The sequence below is a fragment of the Odocoileus virginianus genome, unplaced genomic scaffold (assembly GCF_023699985.2).
Source record: "Odocoileus virginianus isolate 20LAN1187 ecotype Illinois unplaced genomic scaffold, Ovbor_1.2 Unplaced_Scaffold_6, whole genome shotgun sequence".
Classification (NCBI taxonomy): Eukaryota; Metazoa; Chordata; class Mammalia; order Artiodactyla; family Cervidae; genus Odocoileus; species Odocoileus virginianus.
In genome coordinates this window covers 1,076,417-1,093,795 of record NW_027224268.1, presented here as the reverse complement: position 1 = coordinate 1,093,795, position 17,379 = coordinate 1,076,417, and the positions used below count along the sequence as shown (strand labels likewise).

Here is a 17,379-nt window from a genome sequence, read left to right as displayed (position 1 = left end):
CTTCTGAAGAAAACCACAGAATTTAGTAGAGGTGTTGGGCTCACAGGCGGTTGTGATATTGTCTGTCTGCCTAAGTGTAATTTACTCCCTCAACCTCCTCCTCTGTGAGCTACAGGGCACCCCACAGGCACATCTACGAGGAAGGAAACAGTTGGGCATCTTTCCAAAGTACATGGCCTAAACTGAGTTGAACATACACTCCAGTTTGTTTGAGACAGTCTCATTCTTCAGCTGGGGACCTGTCATAATTATTAAAAGCCTACCTATCACTGTCAGAAATGTCCCAGCTGGGTCAATAAACCATATGGCAACCCCACTTAAAAGGCATATACTGGTTTCACACTCACAGCCTGGATATCTATCTACATGTGTGAGTAGAAAGAAAAACCCACAATTATTCTAAGAACAGGGAGAGGAAAAAGTTTAGGATAGATTTGTTCACTTGTAAATCAGCTATTTATATGCATTGTGTATGAGCTAATCAAAGAAGAATCAGACACGGATTCTGAATCCTAGGGTCACTGACACTAACCAATGAGATTAGATATCTATTATTCAAATACCAGGTGGCAATGTGGTATAAATTATCAGCTTATAGAATTTAGAGCAACTTGAATTTCTTATCTGCTTGGGAAGATACTGATAATCAACGGTGAAGTGGTATTTGAGTTGGATATCATACAGGAGAGCAACATAATCACTCCAGATGTATCTAAGTCCATGTAATCTGGAATATTGCTCACACTAACTAGTTCACTTTTTTGATTCATAACATTGGGTGTTTTATTTTGTTTTATTTAAATTTCCTTCTGATATTACTTGGTTTTACTCTTCAGATGCTGATCTGCACACTGCACCCAAAGAAGAAAAACACATGGTTCCCATCTTCCCAGACAGAGTGGTAAGTCAACATTTCAATTTTTTTTCACAGTCAGGATATAGTAAATAAATCGAGAGTTGCCAAATTCAAGGCTAGAATACATGGGCTTCATTCAGAATGCCCAGCAAGAGAGAGATGTGAGCTATTGCTAATAGCCATGGCAGTAGCAAATAATAAATTCAAACACAGAACCATTTTATCATGTTCTATTTTTCATTTGATAACCAAGCCTTTTTTCTAACCTGTAAACGCAAAAAAAAAAAAAATGGTGTAGACGGAGAAGCCCTTAAGATGGTATGACATAGAACAGCAGCTCCTATTGGCTGGCATTCCTCTTCTGCCACCAGCATGGCTAAGCCTGCCTCATTAAGTGCCCGGGGGAGGAATGGGACACCACAGGACACAAGCAGAGTAAAATTCTTTCCCCCCATTATCTTTTCAAAGCCACGCAGTGTGCTTTCTTCTCTGTTCCTGGATGGAATCTGGAGATTCCATAGTCTTCCAGTCACCTCAGATGAAATAAATTTTCCCAATTACTATTAGTCATGAGAACAGCCTCTAAAGTGATCCATCCAATATTATAATCATATGACTCCAAACACCATTTCAAGTTAAAACTTACCCCCTTCCCTTAGCTCAAGTCTGCATCAGAGGGCAGCCTGCTTTGGGAAAGAGGTCATGGAGAGGCTAAGATTTCTGACCCTTTCAGGATCGAGGATCAGGAAGAGAAGGTCTAATGAAAAAGAGTCGTATGTGGCTGGCCCCATCATGATTTGGTAGTGGTGGCTTCTGGGTGAGACAGTTTTCTAACACTGACTCTTTATCATATGGGAGACTTTCATGGGTCTCTCCTTGGGGTGTAGTTTTATGACAGAGCAAATATCTTGACCTTAGCTCTTCGGTTTCTACCCCTCCAACTTTTTACTGGGTCCATTCACTCATTTTGAGCAGAGTTCCTTTCAAGATGGCTTCCAGCGAACCCTCTCTCAAGGGTGGAGTTGGCCTAGAGGAAAATAAACAGAGCCTTGATCTCTCTGCATAGTAAAACTGTATGTGGCTCAAGTTCACAGTACAGGCTATCCTTCTGCTCTGCTTTCTTGGGTTCAAAGCCATAACTTCCTGCTTTGAGGCTTCCCAGGTACGTGTCAGCCTCCTCAAATGCCACGAGACATATAACATGGGCTCCCAGTAGTTTTCTGGAAGCTCACCTGAAATGAAGGGAGCATCTCCATCCACCCATCAGCTCTGTGGTGGCTTGGGTACTTATTTTCACCTACACACATTCATGCATACTTACTTCTCTCTTTCTAACTAAAGTAAAAACCATATAATTTTTACAGACATCCCTAGTGGTCCAGTGGTTAAAACTCTACATTTCTATTTCAGGGGTCATGGGTTACATCCCTGGTCAGGGAACTACATACTGTGGAGCACAGCCAAAACAAAACAACATATAATTTTTGTAAACCAACATGAAAGACAAAACTAAATCCATTATTGTCACAGGTTGAATTTTGTCTCCCCAAATTCACGTCCACCCAAAACCTCAGAATGTGACCTTATTTGGAAATAGGGTCTTTGCAGATGTAATTAGTTAAGGACCAAGATGAGATCCTGGATTAGGATAGATCATAAATTCAATTATTGATGTCCCTATAAGAATAGGAGGGAACACAGAGAGATATACAGAGAAGGTAGCCACTTAAAGACCCAAGCAGATATTGGACTTTTGATGCCACAAGCCAAGAATGCTTAGACCCAACAGAAGCTGGAAGAGGCAAGCAAAGATCCTCCCCCACAGCCTTTCGATGAAAACTTGTTTTTGGACTTTTGGTCTCCAGAACTGTAAGAGGATATATTTCTGTTGTTTTAAACCACTGAATGTATAGAAATTTGTTATGGCAGTCCTAGGAAATTGATAGAATTATTAAGGTTTGGGGATTTTATGTTGTTATCAGTGACATTTTTTTTTTTGGTTTGGATACATGCTTCAGTTCTGAAGCTTGAAAATTATGGCTCTGTAAAACACCTAAAAGCAAAGTCCAAAATAAGCAAAGATCAACTGGTGGTTACCTAGGGTCAGGATGGGGATTGACTAGAAATTGGCCCAAGAGATCTTATAGGAGTAATGGAAAATGGTAAAACTGGATGGTGGTGATGATTGCTCAACTTGATAAATTTACTAAAAGTCACTGAATCCTATTCTTACAAAGGGTGAATACCACAAAGGGTGGTATGTGGTATATAAATTGTGCTCCAGTATAGTTTATTTTAAACAAATCTAAGAGCAGGACTTCCCTGGTGGCTCAGATGGTAAAGCATCTGCCTACAACACGGGAGACCCGGGTTCAATCCCTGGGTTGGGAAGATCTCCTGGAGAAGGAAATGGCAACCCACTCCAGTATTCTTGCCTGGAAAATCCCATGGATGGAGGAGCCTGTAGGCTACAGCCCATGGGGTTGCAAAGAGTCGGACATGACTGAGCGACTTCACTTTCACAAGAGCAGAGGAAAATTTAGGAGCCCAAATGAGGCATCTAGTCTCTGATGAGGAATTCTTTGTGAAATGTGTTGAAAAGGATCAGTTGGGCAAATCAGTGACCAAGGGTTCCCAAGTCTGTTTTGATTATAAGCTGCCCTAAGTGATCAGGGATCATAGAGGATACTGTGAAAAGCTTGTTTTCACCAGATCATTCAGTAGAGGACTTGTTTTACTGAGCTGAGGAAAATTAAAATCTGCTCTCTAGTCATTCTGTTTAGATTTCTGTTTAGGGAAATTTCTACTGCATTCATCTTTGGAAAGAAGCACCTCACAGCTCATAAATAGCATAGCTAAAATGTCTAGGATGTCAATCCCTGGAAAAAAGTAAAATATGTGAAAAAATTAAATTCAGATTATATATTTATATGAATTTTTAATGAACTATATATAACATGCACTTAGACAAGTATACAAGTCCTAAGTGGACAACTTCATGAATTTTCACAAACCAAACATATCTGTATAACCCACACTCAGATTAAGAAACAGAACATCTCAGAACCCCAGGACCACCCCCATCTTCCCTTTGGGTCACTACACCCCACCAAAAGTAATCACTAGGCTGACATATAATATCATAGATTATTTGCCTAGCTTTGATCTTTACATAGATGGAATTTAAAGTATATAGTTGTTTATTGCCTATTTTCTCATAAGATTCACTCATAGTTTAGTATGTGGTTGCAGTTTATCCTCAATTGCTATACAGAATTCCACTGTGTGAATATAATGCTGTATAAGTTTCTTATTGCTTCTGTAACAAATTACCACAAATTTACTGGCTTAAAGCAACACAAAGTTCTTCTCTCATAGTTCTAAAGTCAGAGGTCTTGAACCAGGTCTATACAGTTGTATTCCTTTAGAAGGCTTTATGGAAAATCCATTTACTTACTTTTTCTAGTTTCTGGGGGCTGCCTACATTCCCTGGCTCCTGGCCCCTTTTTCCATTGGTAGCATCTGCTTTCCTCTCTGCTTTGTTTCCATCTTTATACCTGCTCCCTAATCTCTGACCTTCTTGCATCTCACTTGTGCCCTTGTGATTATATCTGGCTCATCCCAGTAATACAGGATAATCACCCCATTTCAAGATCCTTAACTTGGTCATATCTGCAAAGTATGTTTTACTATGTAAGGTGACATACGCACAGGTTGCAGGACTGGGACATAAACATCTTTGGGGAAAGGTCATGATTTAGCCGACTATAGCCACAATAAGGTTATTATTATTGGGCATTTAGGTCATTTCCAGTTTTTACCTAATTGAAATAATTCTGCTATGGAACATTCTTTTATATGTTTTTTGGTTTCACTATTGGGCATATATATTGACTTTCTGGGTCCTAGGATATGTGCAAACAACTTTCCAGTGTGGTCATGCACTTCATACTCCAACCAAGAAAGTATGAGAGTTCCAATTGCTCCATGTCTTGTGACTAAAACTAGTTACTGCCCCCTTTCTTTCCTTCCTATTTTTTTAATTTAAGAGCTGATATACTTTGTCAGTTCCCAGCTCATGAATCTGTGCCTCACTGTGATGTACTTGAATCTCTTGTCCTCCAAAGCTGAAGATTCCTAGAGCAGTTCCTATTCTCAAAGTAGATGAACCATCTTCAAGTACCACTCTAGCCCAGTATGACAGTGATTCCAAGAAAAACTATGGCTCCCAGTCAAACATCAACATGAAGTATATTCCAAAAGACGACTTCCCTGACTGGTGGCAAGTAAGAAAACTGAAGAGGTAAGTCCCAGCTTTCAGTCCCGCGGCACAGCGTGTCAAGTAGACATCACCGCACTGCCTCGGAGCTGAGCCCCGGCACGGTCTGCACAGGCTATAGCTGAGACAGGGCTGCCCTCTCAGAAAAGACTCAGTGTCTGAGCCAGAAGCCCAGGGTGGTGGTGGCCCCACTGGGACTCAGCACCACAGACTTGCCATTTGGATGACTGCGTCTAATGATGTGCACAACACTTGAGCACTTTATTCCCTTTCCTTTCTTTCCTTCTTCCTCCAAATAACCCCACATTCCCGAACACCGAATCTTTAAAATATACTCTTTATCTGAGAGAGCTTAGAGTGGGTAGGTTTTTGCAACGTGCTTTGGCATCACTGGCTAATGACGGTATTCAAACGAGGCTGTGGCTGCCTTCTCAGGATGTACAACTTCACCTACAGTCTTCTTTGCCACTTGCACTTTTCACTTCACATCTGGGACATTTTTCCTATTTGAACATATGAGGATATACTACATTTTTAATTTTTTAATGCTTTGGCTGTGGTAAAACAGCACAAAATTTACCACCTTCATCATTTTGCAGTGTAGAGTTCAGTAGTGTTCATTATATTCCCATTGTTGTGTAAGCTACCTGATTATTGTGAATGTCTATATTGTATTCCATCATGTGGATAAACCTAAGTGATGCACAACTGATGGACACTCTCCACATGTTCTTAAAAACTACAAAGAGGCTAAATAAACTGCTTGGTATTTTTAAATAAGAGCTTTCTTATGAAGAGCTGAAGGGAAAAAGCTTTACTAGTGAGCAAGGCTCTTTGGGAAGCTGGGGCTTTCCAGGCTTTCCTTGAACTGCAGCCAGAGGAGCACTTCCTTGTTAAGGAAGCTTGTCACTCTGAAGTGTGGATTTGAAAAAGAGCCTGGGTTGTGAAGGCAAACAGGAAATAGGTCCTACCTTCCAACTAAAACAGCCTTTGGACTTGGAGAAGTTGGCACTTCCTCATGGGCTGCTTCACACACCAAGTAAAAGAGATAAAATGATGGGTGGAGAGGATGAAGAGAACCCTGCAGATCTGTGTGTGTCCACATGGAGTTAAAAGGTTCAGTATTTTCAGGACTTTCCTTTGCAAGCATAACAGCAAAGAGGAAAATAACTTATATTAAAATATATTAATGACAGAATGCTTGCACACATACAAGAAAATCAGAGCAAACCCAGTCAGGATGATTTATTAATCCAAGTTTTCAATTGTTTGGGGTTATTATGAGCCATTATTAAAAACTCACTTCTTTTAGGCATCCTATCAAGTGACTGCTTTTTAGTGGGGTCACTCCAAGGATGAAAATGTGAAAATGACTCATTAGCTTCAATTTCCAAACCAAGTGACATATATGGGTCACAATATTAAATAAAGCTAAAACATATCCAAACAATTACTTGTGTCATTTAACATTTATAAATAAATATCAATTTATGAACTGTATCTCTCTTTTTTGTAGCAGTGAAGATTTGGCATGCAGTAATCAAAGGGAAAGAAATGTGGTAAATCACAACACCTCAAAGATGTCATGGTAAATCAACTTCAGATATTGTCACAGCCAGGATTTCTTTCATTTGCAGGAAAACTTAACCACAGGTGTAAAAATTTTGCAACTAGCCTTTAATTTTAAGGTGACTATAAAACAAACAAATACATGGAGTTTGCTTCTCTGAACCCTGAAAGTGGTCTGAATGGATAACTTCTGAGATCACACTGATATTTCCTACCCATCATACATGATATACACAGGTGTCAGCATGAACATGAAGCTACCTGGCTCAGGCATGTGAGCCGGAGGGAAAACAATGTAGTGTTGAGTAACTCTTCTTTGAGAATACCTCTATACACTACCCAAGATTTTCTCTAACTTCATATCACAGCTGTCCCTGAAGCATTTCATCTATTTCATGAGTCTGCTCTTCTGACAGAGTCAAAGAAATCTACATTCCTGGGATCCTCCTGTATCAAGGAGTCAATTTCTCATGAGACCAGGCATGAGCTCAACTTGTGAGCAACCTTCTCTTCACTTTGCTGACCCCTTCCCAAGTGCAGTAAGGGAAATCTAACAGTGCAGATTTTATTTATGTGGATAAAAGCAGGGTGGGATTTGACATGGCACTGTGAGGCGCTTGGATTATTTCTTGGTGTTATGTGTGTGTGTGTGTATGTGTATTAATCATGTTTCCTCTCTTCTTAAGGGGCTCCCCTGAGTCAAGTTCATCTGAAGAAGAGGAAAACCTTGATGATTATGAGTAAGTTTTGAAAGTCCTCTGTGTTCCTCTAAAACTAGACATAGATGTTTCTATTCTATTCTTCTGCAAAGACTGTATTTACATGGAGAAACTCCTGTGAAGTTCTGGGCCGTGAAACTGGAGGATGGGTGACAATAAACTAATGAAAATGTTGTTCAGTTGCTAAGTCATATCCTACTCTTTGCGACCCCATGGACTGCAGCATGCCAGGATCCCCTGTCCTTCACCATCTCCTTCACTATCTCCATGCTCAAACTCATCTCCATTGAGTCAGTGATGCCTTCCAACCACGTTATCCTCTGCCATCCCCTTTTCCTTTTGCCTTCAAATTTTTCCCAGCATCAGGGTCTTTTCCAGTGAGTTGGCTCTTCACATCAGGTGGCCAAAGTATTGGAGCTTCAGCTTCAGCATCAGTCCTTCCAATGAATATTCAGGGTTAATTTCCTTTAGGATCAACTGGTTTGATCTCCTTGCCATCCAAGGGACTCTCAAGAGTCTTCTCCAGCACCACAATTCAAAAGCATCAATTCTTTGGCATTCAGCCTTCTTTATGGTCCAACTCTCACATCACATCACACGATAGTAGTCGTGTACAAATTACTGGAAAAACCACAGCTTTGACTAGACAGACCTTTGTTGGCAAAGTGATATCTCTGCTTCTTTAATACACTGTCTAGGTTTGTCATAGCTTTTCTTCCAAGGAGCAAGCATCTTTTAATTTCATGGCTGCAGTCACTGTCTGCAGTGATTTTGGAGCCCAAGAAAATAAAATCTGTCACTGCTTCCACTTTTCCCCTTCTATTTGCCATGAAGTGATGGAACCAGATGCCATGATCTTAGTTTCTGAATGTTGAGTTTTAAGCCAGCTTTTTCACTCCCCTCTATCATCCTCATCAATATACTTCCCCCCAATCTAGATGATCTAAATTGGCTGCGCAAATTCTTGGGATTTATTGCATAGCTGACCCCCGTCCCTTCATTTTGCTTTGTCTTCATAGGTACAGCCTATGACATTTCTGCTGATTATTTCTTTCCTGGAGGCCCTCATCAGGATGATTTTTGAAGGCTCTTATTAGCTTTGAGTCCAATTTTGAAGTTAGTTATGATGCAGTAATTTTACATGGTAGCACAACTGAGCCTTGAATATCAGAGCATTTTTATGTTGGGAGATTCCTATTTCGAGGGTGACCTTATCATTGAACATTCGAACTAGGATACTTTAGGAAGAGGAAGAATGCACTGTTCAGTGTTACACCTGGACATAAGACAAAGACATAGGACCATAGAGACATAAAGTGGACTCCTCTGGGCAAGTAAGAATGTGTGATCACCTCAATTACACAGAGACAGAGTGGTCTTAAGTGGCTGTTAAGGTCCTTTCCAAAATTTAAGATTCTATCATTGGACAACAATTAGGCACAAATAATCATCTCCTGGACTTAGCTGTAGTGTACCTGCTCAATCCTGTCCGACTCTTTGTGAGCCCATGGACTTAGCCTGCCAAGCTCCTCTGTCCATGGGATTTCCCAGGGAAGAATACTGGAGTGGGTTGCCATTTCCTTCTCCAGGGGATCGTCTCGACCTGGGGACCAGGTCTCCCACACATCAGGCAGACTCTTTGCCATCTGAGCCACCGGGGACTTAGAGGCTGGCATTAAGGAAAGGTGGGAGTAGTAAGGCAGACTGCATCTCTCAGACACCTGCTACCTGACAGTGGCTAAGTCAGTGGGACACTAGGAGAAAACATACTACTAGCTTTGTTTTTGTATGAGTTCTGTTATTGATTCATTGGCTACAAGTGTAGTGAGAGCTTTTTCAAAGAACATGTCACCACCTCTACTTCCCCTACATTTACCCTCCAGAAGGCACCTGCTGGAATCATTCAAACTAAGATAAAAATGACTGAGAAAGACTAGCACAAAAATTATCCAAAGATAATTGCACTTTAACAATTGACAAAGATTTAAACCAATGGGAGTGAACCTCTCATCATGGGTTTTAGTCTTTAGTATTTAGATGAATTGGAAGGCTTCCTTTGATTCAGAAAGCCCAGCTGTGACCATACAGACAGTCTCTGTCTCCATCATTTCTAGATTCCAAAGAGGGGTGAGAGGTGTGCCTTGGGGAAACAATCAGGAAAGATATGTAGGCCCCACCCCCAGAATCACAACTGGGTGGCAGAGACTCAGGAATCTGAATTTTTAAAATAGCTCTTCAAGTGATTCACTTCAGCAGCCAAGTTTGGAAACCCCTGATCTAAGCCAATGCCTCATTTTATAGATGAGAAAGTTAAGTGACAAGTTATGCAATTAAAAACTATTCATTCTCAAAATGGAATTCTTTTCTATTGTAGCTGGTTTGCAGGTAACATCTCCAGGTCACAATCGGAGCAGTTACTGAGACAAAAGGTAAGTAGTTTCATCTTTAAAATAGCCTCTAAAGAATGTCTTTCTGTTGTTGGGCTCAGAGGGTAATGCACTGCTCACAGAAACCCTATTGTTAATTATACAGTCCAGACATCATAGTGTTAATTGTTCAGCTTATGGGTTACCAGGCCCTTCACATCTAGCCTTCCTCTATTCCCTTTGCTCTATAATAAACCATTCAAAAATTTAGTGGCTGGAAATAAGATGTATGATTCCTCACCATTCTGTGAGGCAGCTGGGCCAGCAGTTTTTCTGCAGGTTTTGCTTAGGTTCACTCATGTAGCTGCCTTTAGCTTGTGGATTGACTAAGAGTGAGGTTAGCAGGGGTAGTCAACCAGGGTGGGTACCATGTTCCATCTCCATGTGGCTAACGCGGGCTTCCTCACAGCATGGTGATCTCAAGGCAGTGGTTGAAGAGACCAAGCCTCACAGTTCGGGGCAAGTAATTATGGAGTCTCAGCTTTTGTCCCACTGGCCAAAGCAAATCACATGACCCCGCCCAGAGTCAATGTGGGAGGGGACTGCCCGGAGCAGGAATATACAAAGAGAAGACTTACTGGGGGCCATCTGTACCTCATACTTCAATTCTGTCACAAAAACCATTAGCACCTAAACCAGAGTACAGCAGCTGTAATGGGGAGTAAATCTATCAGATTTTGTTACTAGCTGGTAATGGACTTACCAATGGCAAACTCTTTTGACCTACAAAAATGACACTTTGCTATAGTTCAACCTAATACAGCACACCAACTATTTCTTTGAGGGGTAATAGCGAGAAGGTGGTGACCACTATCTAACTCAGTATTTTTTCACATTCACAGTTTTAAAATCCACTTTGTCTCAATCTAAACTTGCTTAGAATCAGCACATTAAGCAAGGCAAGTTGAGCATAAATTTAACAAATGATTTGTTCTGCATCCTTGGTTTTCTAAAATGTTCCAGGGGCATGATATGGTGATAGAAGTCTTACTCTTTGTGACCCCATGGTCTATCCATGGAATTCTCCAGACAAGAATACTGGAGTGGGCTGCCATTTCCTTCTCCAGGGGATCTTCCCAACCCAGGGATCAAACTCATATCTCCTGCATTGCAAGCAGACTCTTTACCATCTGGATAGCTGGCTTTAAATTTTACTTCCGAAAGATTAAAATGTTAGGCTTGCACAAACACCAAACAGGGAAAAGTATCACAGGTTACAAATTAACTGGAGAGGAAGAGTTGAGGCACATTAGGTAAATCTATAAAGACAATGAATGAGAGAAAGAGGGAAGCTAAAGTGGGAGTTCTTTCTGTGCCAACTGATGGGCAATCTGTGCTGTCAATGACATTTAAAGTGGATCTAAAAGATCTATTTTCCTACCACCTACCAGCACAAGTCATTTTCAAGAATAATGAAAATGTTTTCTGTCCCTTCCACATTTGCCTTTCTATTTAGGGGAAAGAAGGAGCATTTATGGTTAGAAACTCCAGCCAGGCGGGAATGTACACAGTGTCCTTGTTTAGTAAGGCTATGAAGTAAGTACGATGTGAATTTCTTTTTTTATCTTCTTGTTTATGTTCTTTGAATATCCTGGTCATTCGGTTACATTTTGCGATAAGACCCTATCTTTCAACTCTGGAATTTGGAATCAAAGTATTTCTGTTGAATGTGACCATTTGTAGTTACATTCCCCCACCCCCACTACTTTCAAGAGGCTATTTTCTGGGTGATTCGCTCCTACCCATTGCAGGCAGCAGAGTATTGCCCAGTATATGGACTGCCTCAGGAATTGCTTATTAAAGGAATGCTGCATTATTCCCCCTTGATTCATCCTGAGCCTAGAAAGAGAGAAAAAATAGCAATGGCACCTCTACACTCTTGGTTCTAGCCACCAACTGAACTGAGAAACCTACCCCAACGTCTGGTTTTTAGTGTCTTTCCAGTGGGAGCAGGAGGTTGATTGAGTGTAGCAGTGTTTTCACCAATGGCTTCTTTCTAGGATACTGTCCTATTGGTGGGGTTAAGAGTTCTGGTGTGAAACTGCACCTCTGAGTCCAAATCCTGACTCTGCCATTCCAAAACATTATGACATTAAGCAAGTTACTTAATTTCTGTGCCTCAACTTCCTCATTTGAAAAGTGGACATAATAACAATTACTATGTTCTATGGATGTAATGGGTTAATTCACAAATTGGATCAGAACAGTGCCTGGCACATAGTAATAAGTGTTTACTATTATTGTTATTGTTTGGAAAAAGTAATATGAGCTGCCCCACTACTTCCATCCCAACACTTAGGTGTATATAAGGCCCCCACAGTCATCTCAAGCAAGTTGTCATCAACAATATCAGGATCCCCCTCCAGAGTTTTATAAGCCACTTTCCCATTGGTTGTTAGCCTTTCTGTTCCTTCTAAACATCCTGTGAAGCAAACAGGAAAGCTGTTTTTCTTGCACCATTTTACATGAGAGGATTGTGGTTCAAACAGAGCTTACAAAGATCCACCCTCAAAAGTAATAAATGACCGACTTGAAGCCAGACCTTCAACAGCTGAGTTCATGTTCATGTTCTCTCAACCATATCCCTGTGTCTTCGCTGAAATCTGGTCAGATCTTGATTAGGACCATTTGAAAAAAAAAATCTCTACGTATGTGACCCTTTCTTAACTGTTGGATTGAATAACCTTGAATGATTGAAGGGCCTTGGTGGTTTCTCAATATGCTCTGTCTCGTGTTGCATATATGTATTTTTAAAATAATTAATGTAAAAGTTATTTTATTTCGGGAATGTTTTCACAGAGTGCCTACCTCCAGTTTGAGATAACAGCATGTACCATAAACATCCGCATGGCATCTTTCAATGCTAGAAGCCACATTCTTGGTGCACCTCATGTATAAAGTTGCAAATGTGGGTGGTGACTAAAGCCAACCCAGTAAGAAGGTGGAGAAGGCTTGGATCACTGAATATCAAAATCTCTGTGGCCCTCAGGCCCTCCAGTTTCAGCCAAATCTGATGTCAAAAGTCCTTTTAGTTAAGCTTCTTGACACCAGATTCACTTTTGAAGGTGGCCAGGGAGAAAAAAGTCAGCAAACAGATGAGGAATCAAATGAAAAGAATCCCAGTGAATGACTACAGAAGGCTTCTTTTATGAAACATCATCAGTGGGCTGAATTTGATTCTAAGACCAAGAGCCGATGAGCCATTTGCAACAAAAAAGCATCCTTTCTCTTTCTATAATTACAATTCTAGTAAGGGTGGCATTATAGCAACAAGAATATATTAATAATTTCTAATGTGCCAAGTATAGTGCAAACTGATATGTACATAATCTCATCTGAACTTTGTAACAACTGGATGAGGTAGCTAGCCAGCAACAGAACTCTACTCAAAACCCAGTTCTGGACTGCTCTGTGAGTATGTGTGTGTGTGTGTGTGTGTGTGTGTGTGTGTGCACGCATGCTTAGTCGCTCAGTCATGTCCAGCTCTTTGCAACTCCATGGACTGTAGCCTGCCAGACTCCTTTGTTCATGGGATTCTTCAGAATACTGGAGTCGTAGCTATTCCTTTCTCCAGGGGAGGTTCCCAACCCAGGGATTGAACCCTTGTCTCCTGCATCTCCCACATTGCAGGCGGATTCTTTACTGCCTGAGAAACCAGGGAAGCCTGGAATGCCACGCCATACTCTAAAATCTAAGACAGGCCACATCACTGCTGGTTATCCTAAATCAACATGCATCAATTCACCACTATTTCCTACAAGTAGAGCAAAAGAAAAAGAATGTTTTATGTGGAAAAGGTACAAGTTCACAAGAGGAATTAAAGGCTGTTCCCACCCACTCCATCCTGTACACTCCATTTCCAAAAGAGCCTCCACCCACAGCCTAATGACCATTTCTTCCTACATTTTAATCTCCATTATTATCCTAAAAGAGAACTGATATTTCAGAATAATGATCCTAAAAACTGCAGGGCTCTCAATCATCAAAGGAATATGGCTGCTTTATACTTACTAAGGGAAGAACAGTATAGAAAGGGGCAATCTTATGATAGGTGAATTCTGTATGAGCACAAAGGATCCGCTGAGCTCAGAGAGGAGCTCTCTTACATAATTATGGACTGTCATGTAACCTCCAGAAAAAACACCGGATGTCAAGACTGAGAAACTGTCTCTGACTTCCCTCTTCAAAATCTGCTAATGTACCTAAGATAATGATTTAATCATTATTTAATCAAGCTTCAGTTGTTGATTCAAAACATTCTAACATTTTTTCTTCCTTACTAGTGATAAAAAAGGAACTGTCAAACATTACCATGTGCATACAAATGCTGAAAACAAATTGTACCTGGCAGAAAACTACTGTTTTGATTCCATTCCGAAGCTTATTCACTATCATCAACACAATTCAGCAGGTAACTTGGTTCAGTTTTTCTTTTATGTTGATAAATAGAAATTTTCTTGGACATTACTGACCCTCCAAATTCTCTTTTTTAACACTGAAGAATAGTTGATTTACAGTGTTTCAGGCGTACAGCAAAGTGATTCAGTTATATATATATATAAATATATATATATATTCTTTTTCAGATTCTTTTCCATTTTAGGTTATTATAAGATACTGAATATAGTTCTCTGCTATACAGTAGGACCTTGTTTGTTTTACATGTAGTAGTGTGTATCTGCTAAACTCCAACTCCTAATTTACCCCTCCCGCTCCCCCAATACTCTCAACTATATAAGGAACCGAAAGTAGGGAAAAAACGCTCCCAAGCCCTATGCCTGCTGTGTGGGGTTGTGTGTGTGTGTATTCACTGATTTGGGGTGTGCCGGCTCTTTGTTGCCGCACTGGCTTTCTCTAGTTGCAGTCAGCAGCGGCTGCTCTCTAGTTGCAGCGCGTGGGCTGCTCACTGCAGTGACTTCCCTTGTTGTGGAGCATGGGCTCTAGGGTGCACGGGCTTCAGCAGTTGTGGCTCCTGGGCTCTAGAGCACAGGCTTAATAATTGTGGCACACAGGCTTAGTTGCTCTGCGACATGTGGGATCCCCCTGGATCAGGGATCAAACTCGTGTCTCCTGCACTGACAGGCGGATTCTTTACCACTGAGCCACCAGGGAAGCCCTGCTGTGTGGTTTTTAACCTACATTTCCTGGACTATAACATTATACACTCTACAATGCCAGAAAAAAACAAAGCTGAGTGAGTTCGGAGACTTAGAAGTAGAGATTCCCTTTTAAAATATTTGCAGGGTTTTTTTCTGCCTATAGAAAATGATTGCAAAATTCAAATAATATATAAATGTGCATCACTAGAGACATAACCTGCATGAACAAGTCAGTGTCTATTCTGAAGGAATTTTTTTTCTACGTTGATACTAACATATTCATTATATATGTATATATATTATATATGTGTGTATGTATACACATTATATGTTTACAGAGATGAGATCATTCTACACATACTACTTTTCAGCTTACTTTCTTTACTCAGCATCTTAGAGGTTTTTCCATGCACATGCATATAGTTGAGTCTGTTATGTTAAAAGAGAATTCTAGTGTAGAATTACTCCATAATTTTTCACCTAATCCTACACTGATAAGCAGTTGGAGTATATACAATATTTTCCCATAATACTGGCTGTTGCAGTAAATATAGCTTTGTGCACCTGTATGGGTGTTTCTGTAGCCAAAATCCCTAAAAGAATTTGAGATAATGGTTAAGAACATTTAAAATTGAGGTACTGTCAAATGCTTTTCAGAAATGTACACTCCCGCCAAGAGCAACACTTCATTCTCACTGACCCTGGGTACTATCACTCTTCTTAATTTTGCCTGATTGACTGCTGAAATATATATATAGAAATTGCCATATGATTCAGGAATTCCATTCCTGGGTATATATAAAAAGAAAATAAAAATGTTCACTTGAAAAGATATATGAACCCCATGTTCATAGACATATTATTTACAATAGCCGAGATATGGAAGCAACCTAAGTGTCCATCAACAGATGAACAGATAAAGAAGATGTGGTACATATATACAATGGAACATTACTCAGTCATAAAAAGAGTCAAATTCTATCATTTGCAACAAGTCGGTGGACCAGAGGTTTATGTTCAGTGAAATGTCATACAAAGAAAGACAAATACTTTGTTATCACATACGTGGAATCTAAAAAATAAAACAAATGTATGAATACTCAGAGATATAGAGAACAAACTAGTGGTTACTGTGGGGAGAGAGAGGGAAGGGGCAAGACAAGTAGGGGATTAAGTGATACAAACTACTATGTATAAAATAAATAAGTTATAAGGATATATTACAGCACAGGGAAATATAGCCATTATTTTGTAATAACCTTAAATGGAGTATAATCTATAAAAATATTGAATCACTAGGCTGTACACCAAAAACTAATGTAGTACTGTAAATCCACTGTACTTCAATTTAAAATATAGTTGATGGCCAGCTAATAACACAATAATCAAAAAGGAAAAAAGTCAGCAAAATAAAAATGGTAAAAATTTTAAAACAGATTCCATCAAGAAACTAATTTTGATGAGATTTTTGAAAATCACATAAAGTAGTTTTACACTTTTAGTTTTTGCTTTATATAGAACTAATTAGTCAAGTCCAGCAAATTAATTTTACAGGACGAATATGGTCAGAATAGATTCTCTTTCTGCATGAGAACATCCTGAACTCTGTGCTTTTTTTCCAGCTCCTCTAGACAGAGCAGAAGCAGATATGTGAACCAATGTAATGTAATGTGATGTGATACAATGTGATCATGTGATGATAATGTTGCCAATTTCATTGCAGGCATGATCACACGACTCCGCCACCCTGTGTCGACCAAGGCCAATAAGGTTCCCATCTCTGTGTCCTTGGGAAGCGGTATGGACATGTCCTTGTGCTCTTAAACTCCTATATTTTTTGGTTTAAATATATATATATTTATATGTATATATACATACTATATATATATTTATATGTATATATACATACATGTTTATATATTATATATCTGGTGGCTCAGTGGTAAAGAATCCTTACTATGCTTAGTACCCTTAGCCTGGTAAAATAACATTACATTTTCTTATAAAACAAATTAAACTCTGATCCGGGAGACTGTCATTATCCTAAGTACACAAGGTTGCAAACTAGGCCATGATCAGGAACAGAATCCCAGAATAAGAAAGGACAGGCAGTGGATCCATCTTTTTGGTATGCTAGGGAGATTACAAAATTAGGTTGGGAGGATACAAAAGATGTTAGTTTGTTCAAGAAAATGAATGAATATGTTAGAGCTGAGGCCCTCCCTGGCACTATCTGAACAGGGATCTGCTTCCTGTCTTCCTTTTTTCCCCCCAGTAAATTTACTTTCAATGATGACACCCTCCCGGATCAGAGTTTAATTTCTTTTATAAGAAAGTGTAATGTTATTTCACCAAGCTAAGGGCACTAGACACATCAAGTCTTTCCAACATACCTCTGGTTGGTAAAGGTTTTTTAACTCTAATCTTTCTT

The 17,379-nt window shown here is 39.9% G+C and overlaps 1 protein-coding gene across 1 annotated transcript in view; it reads left to right on the top strand.

Moving 5' to 3' along the window:
• BMX (BMX non-receptor tyrosine kinase) overlaps window positions 1–17,379 on the top strand; it is a 44,595-nt gene that overhangs the window by 15,969 nt on the left and 11,247 nt on the right. The window contains 8 exon segments of the mRNA XM_020912832.2: window positions 837–901; window positions 4,984–5,159; window positions 6,652–6,723; window positions 7,391–7,444; window positions 9,798–9,852; window positions 11,306–11,385; window positions 14,133–14,260; window positions 16,672–16,746. Of these exon segments, the coding sequence (XP_020768491.2) occupies window positions 837–901; window positions 4,984–5,159; window positions 6,652–6,723; window positions 7,391–7,444; window positions 9,798–9,852; window positions 11,306–11,385; window positions 14,133–14,260; window positions 16,672–16,746 (705 nt within the window).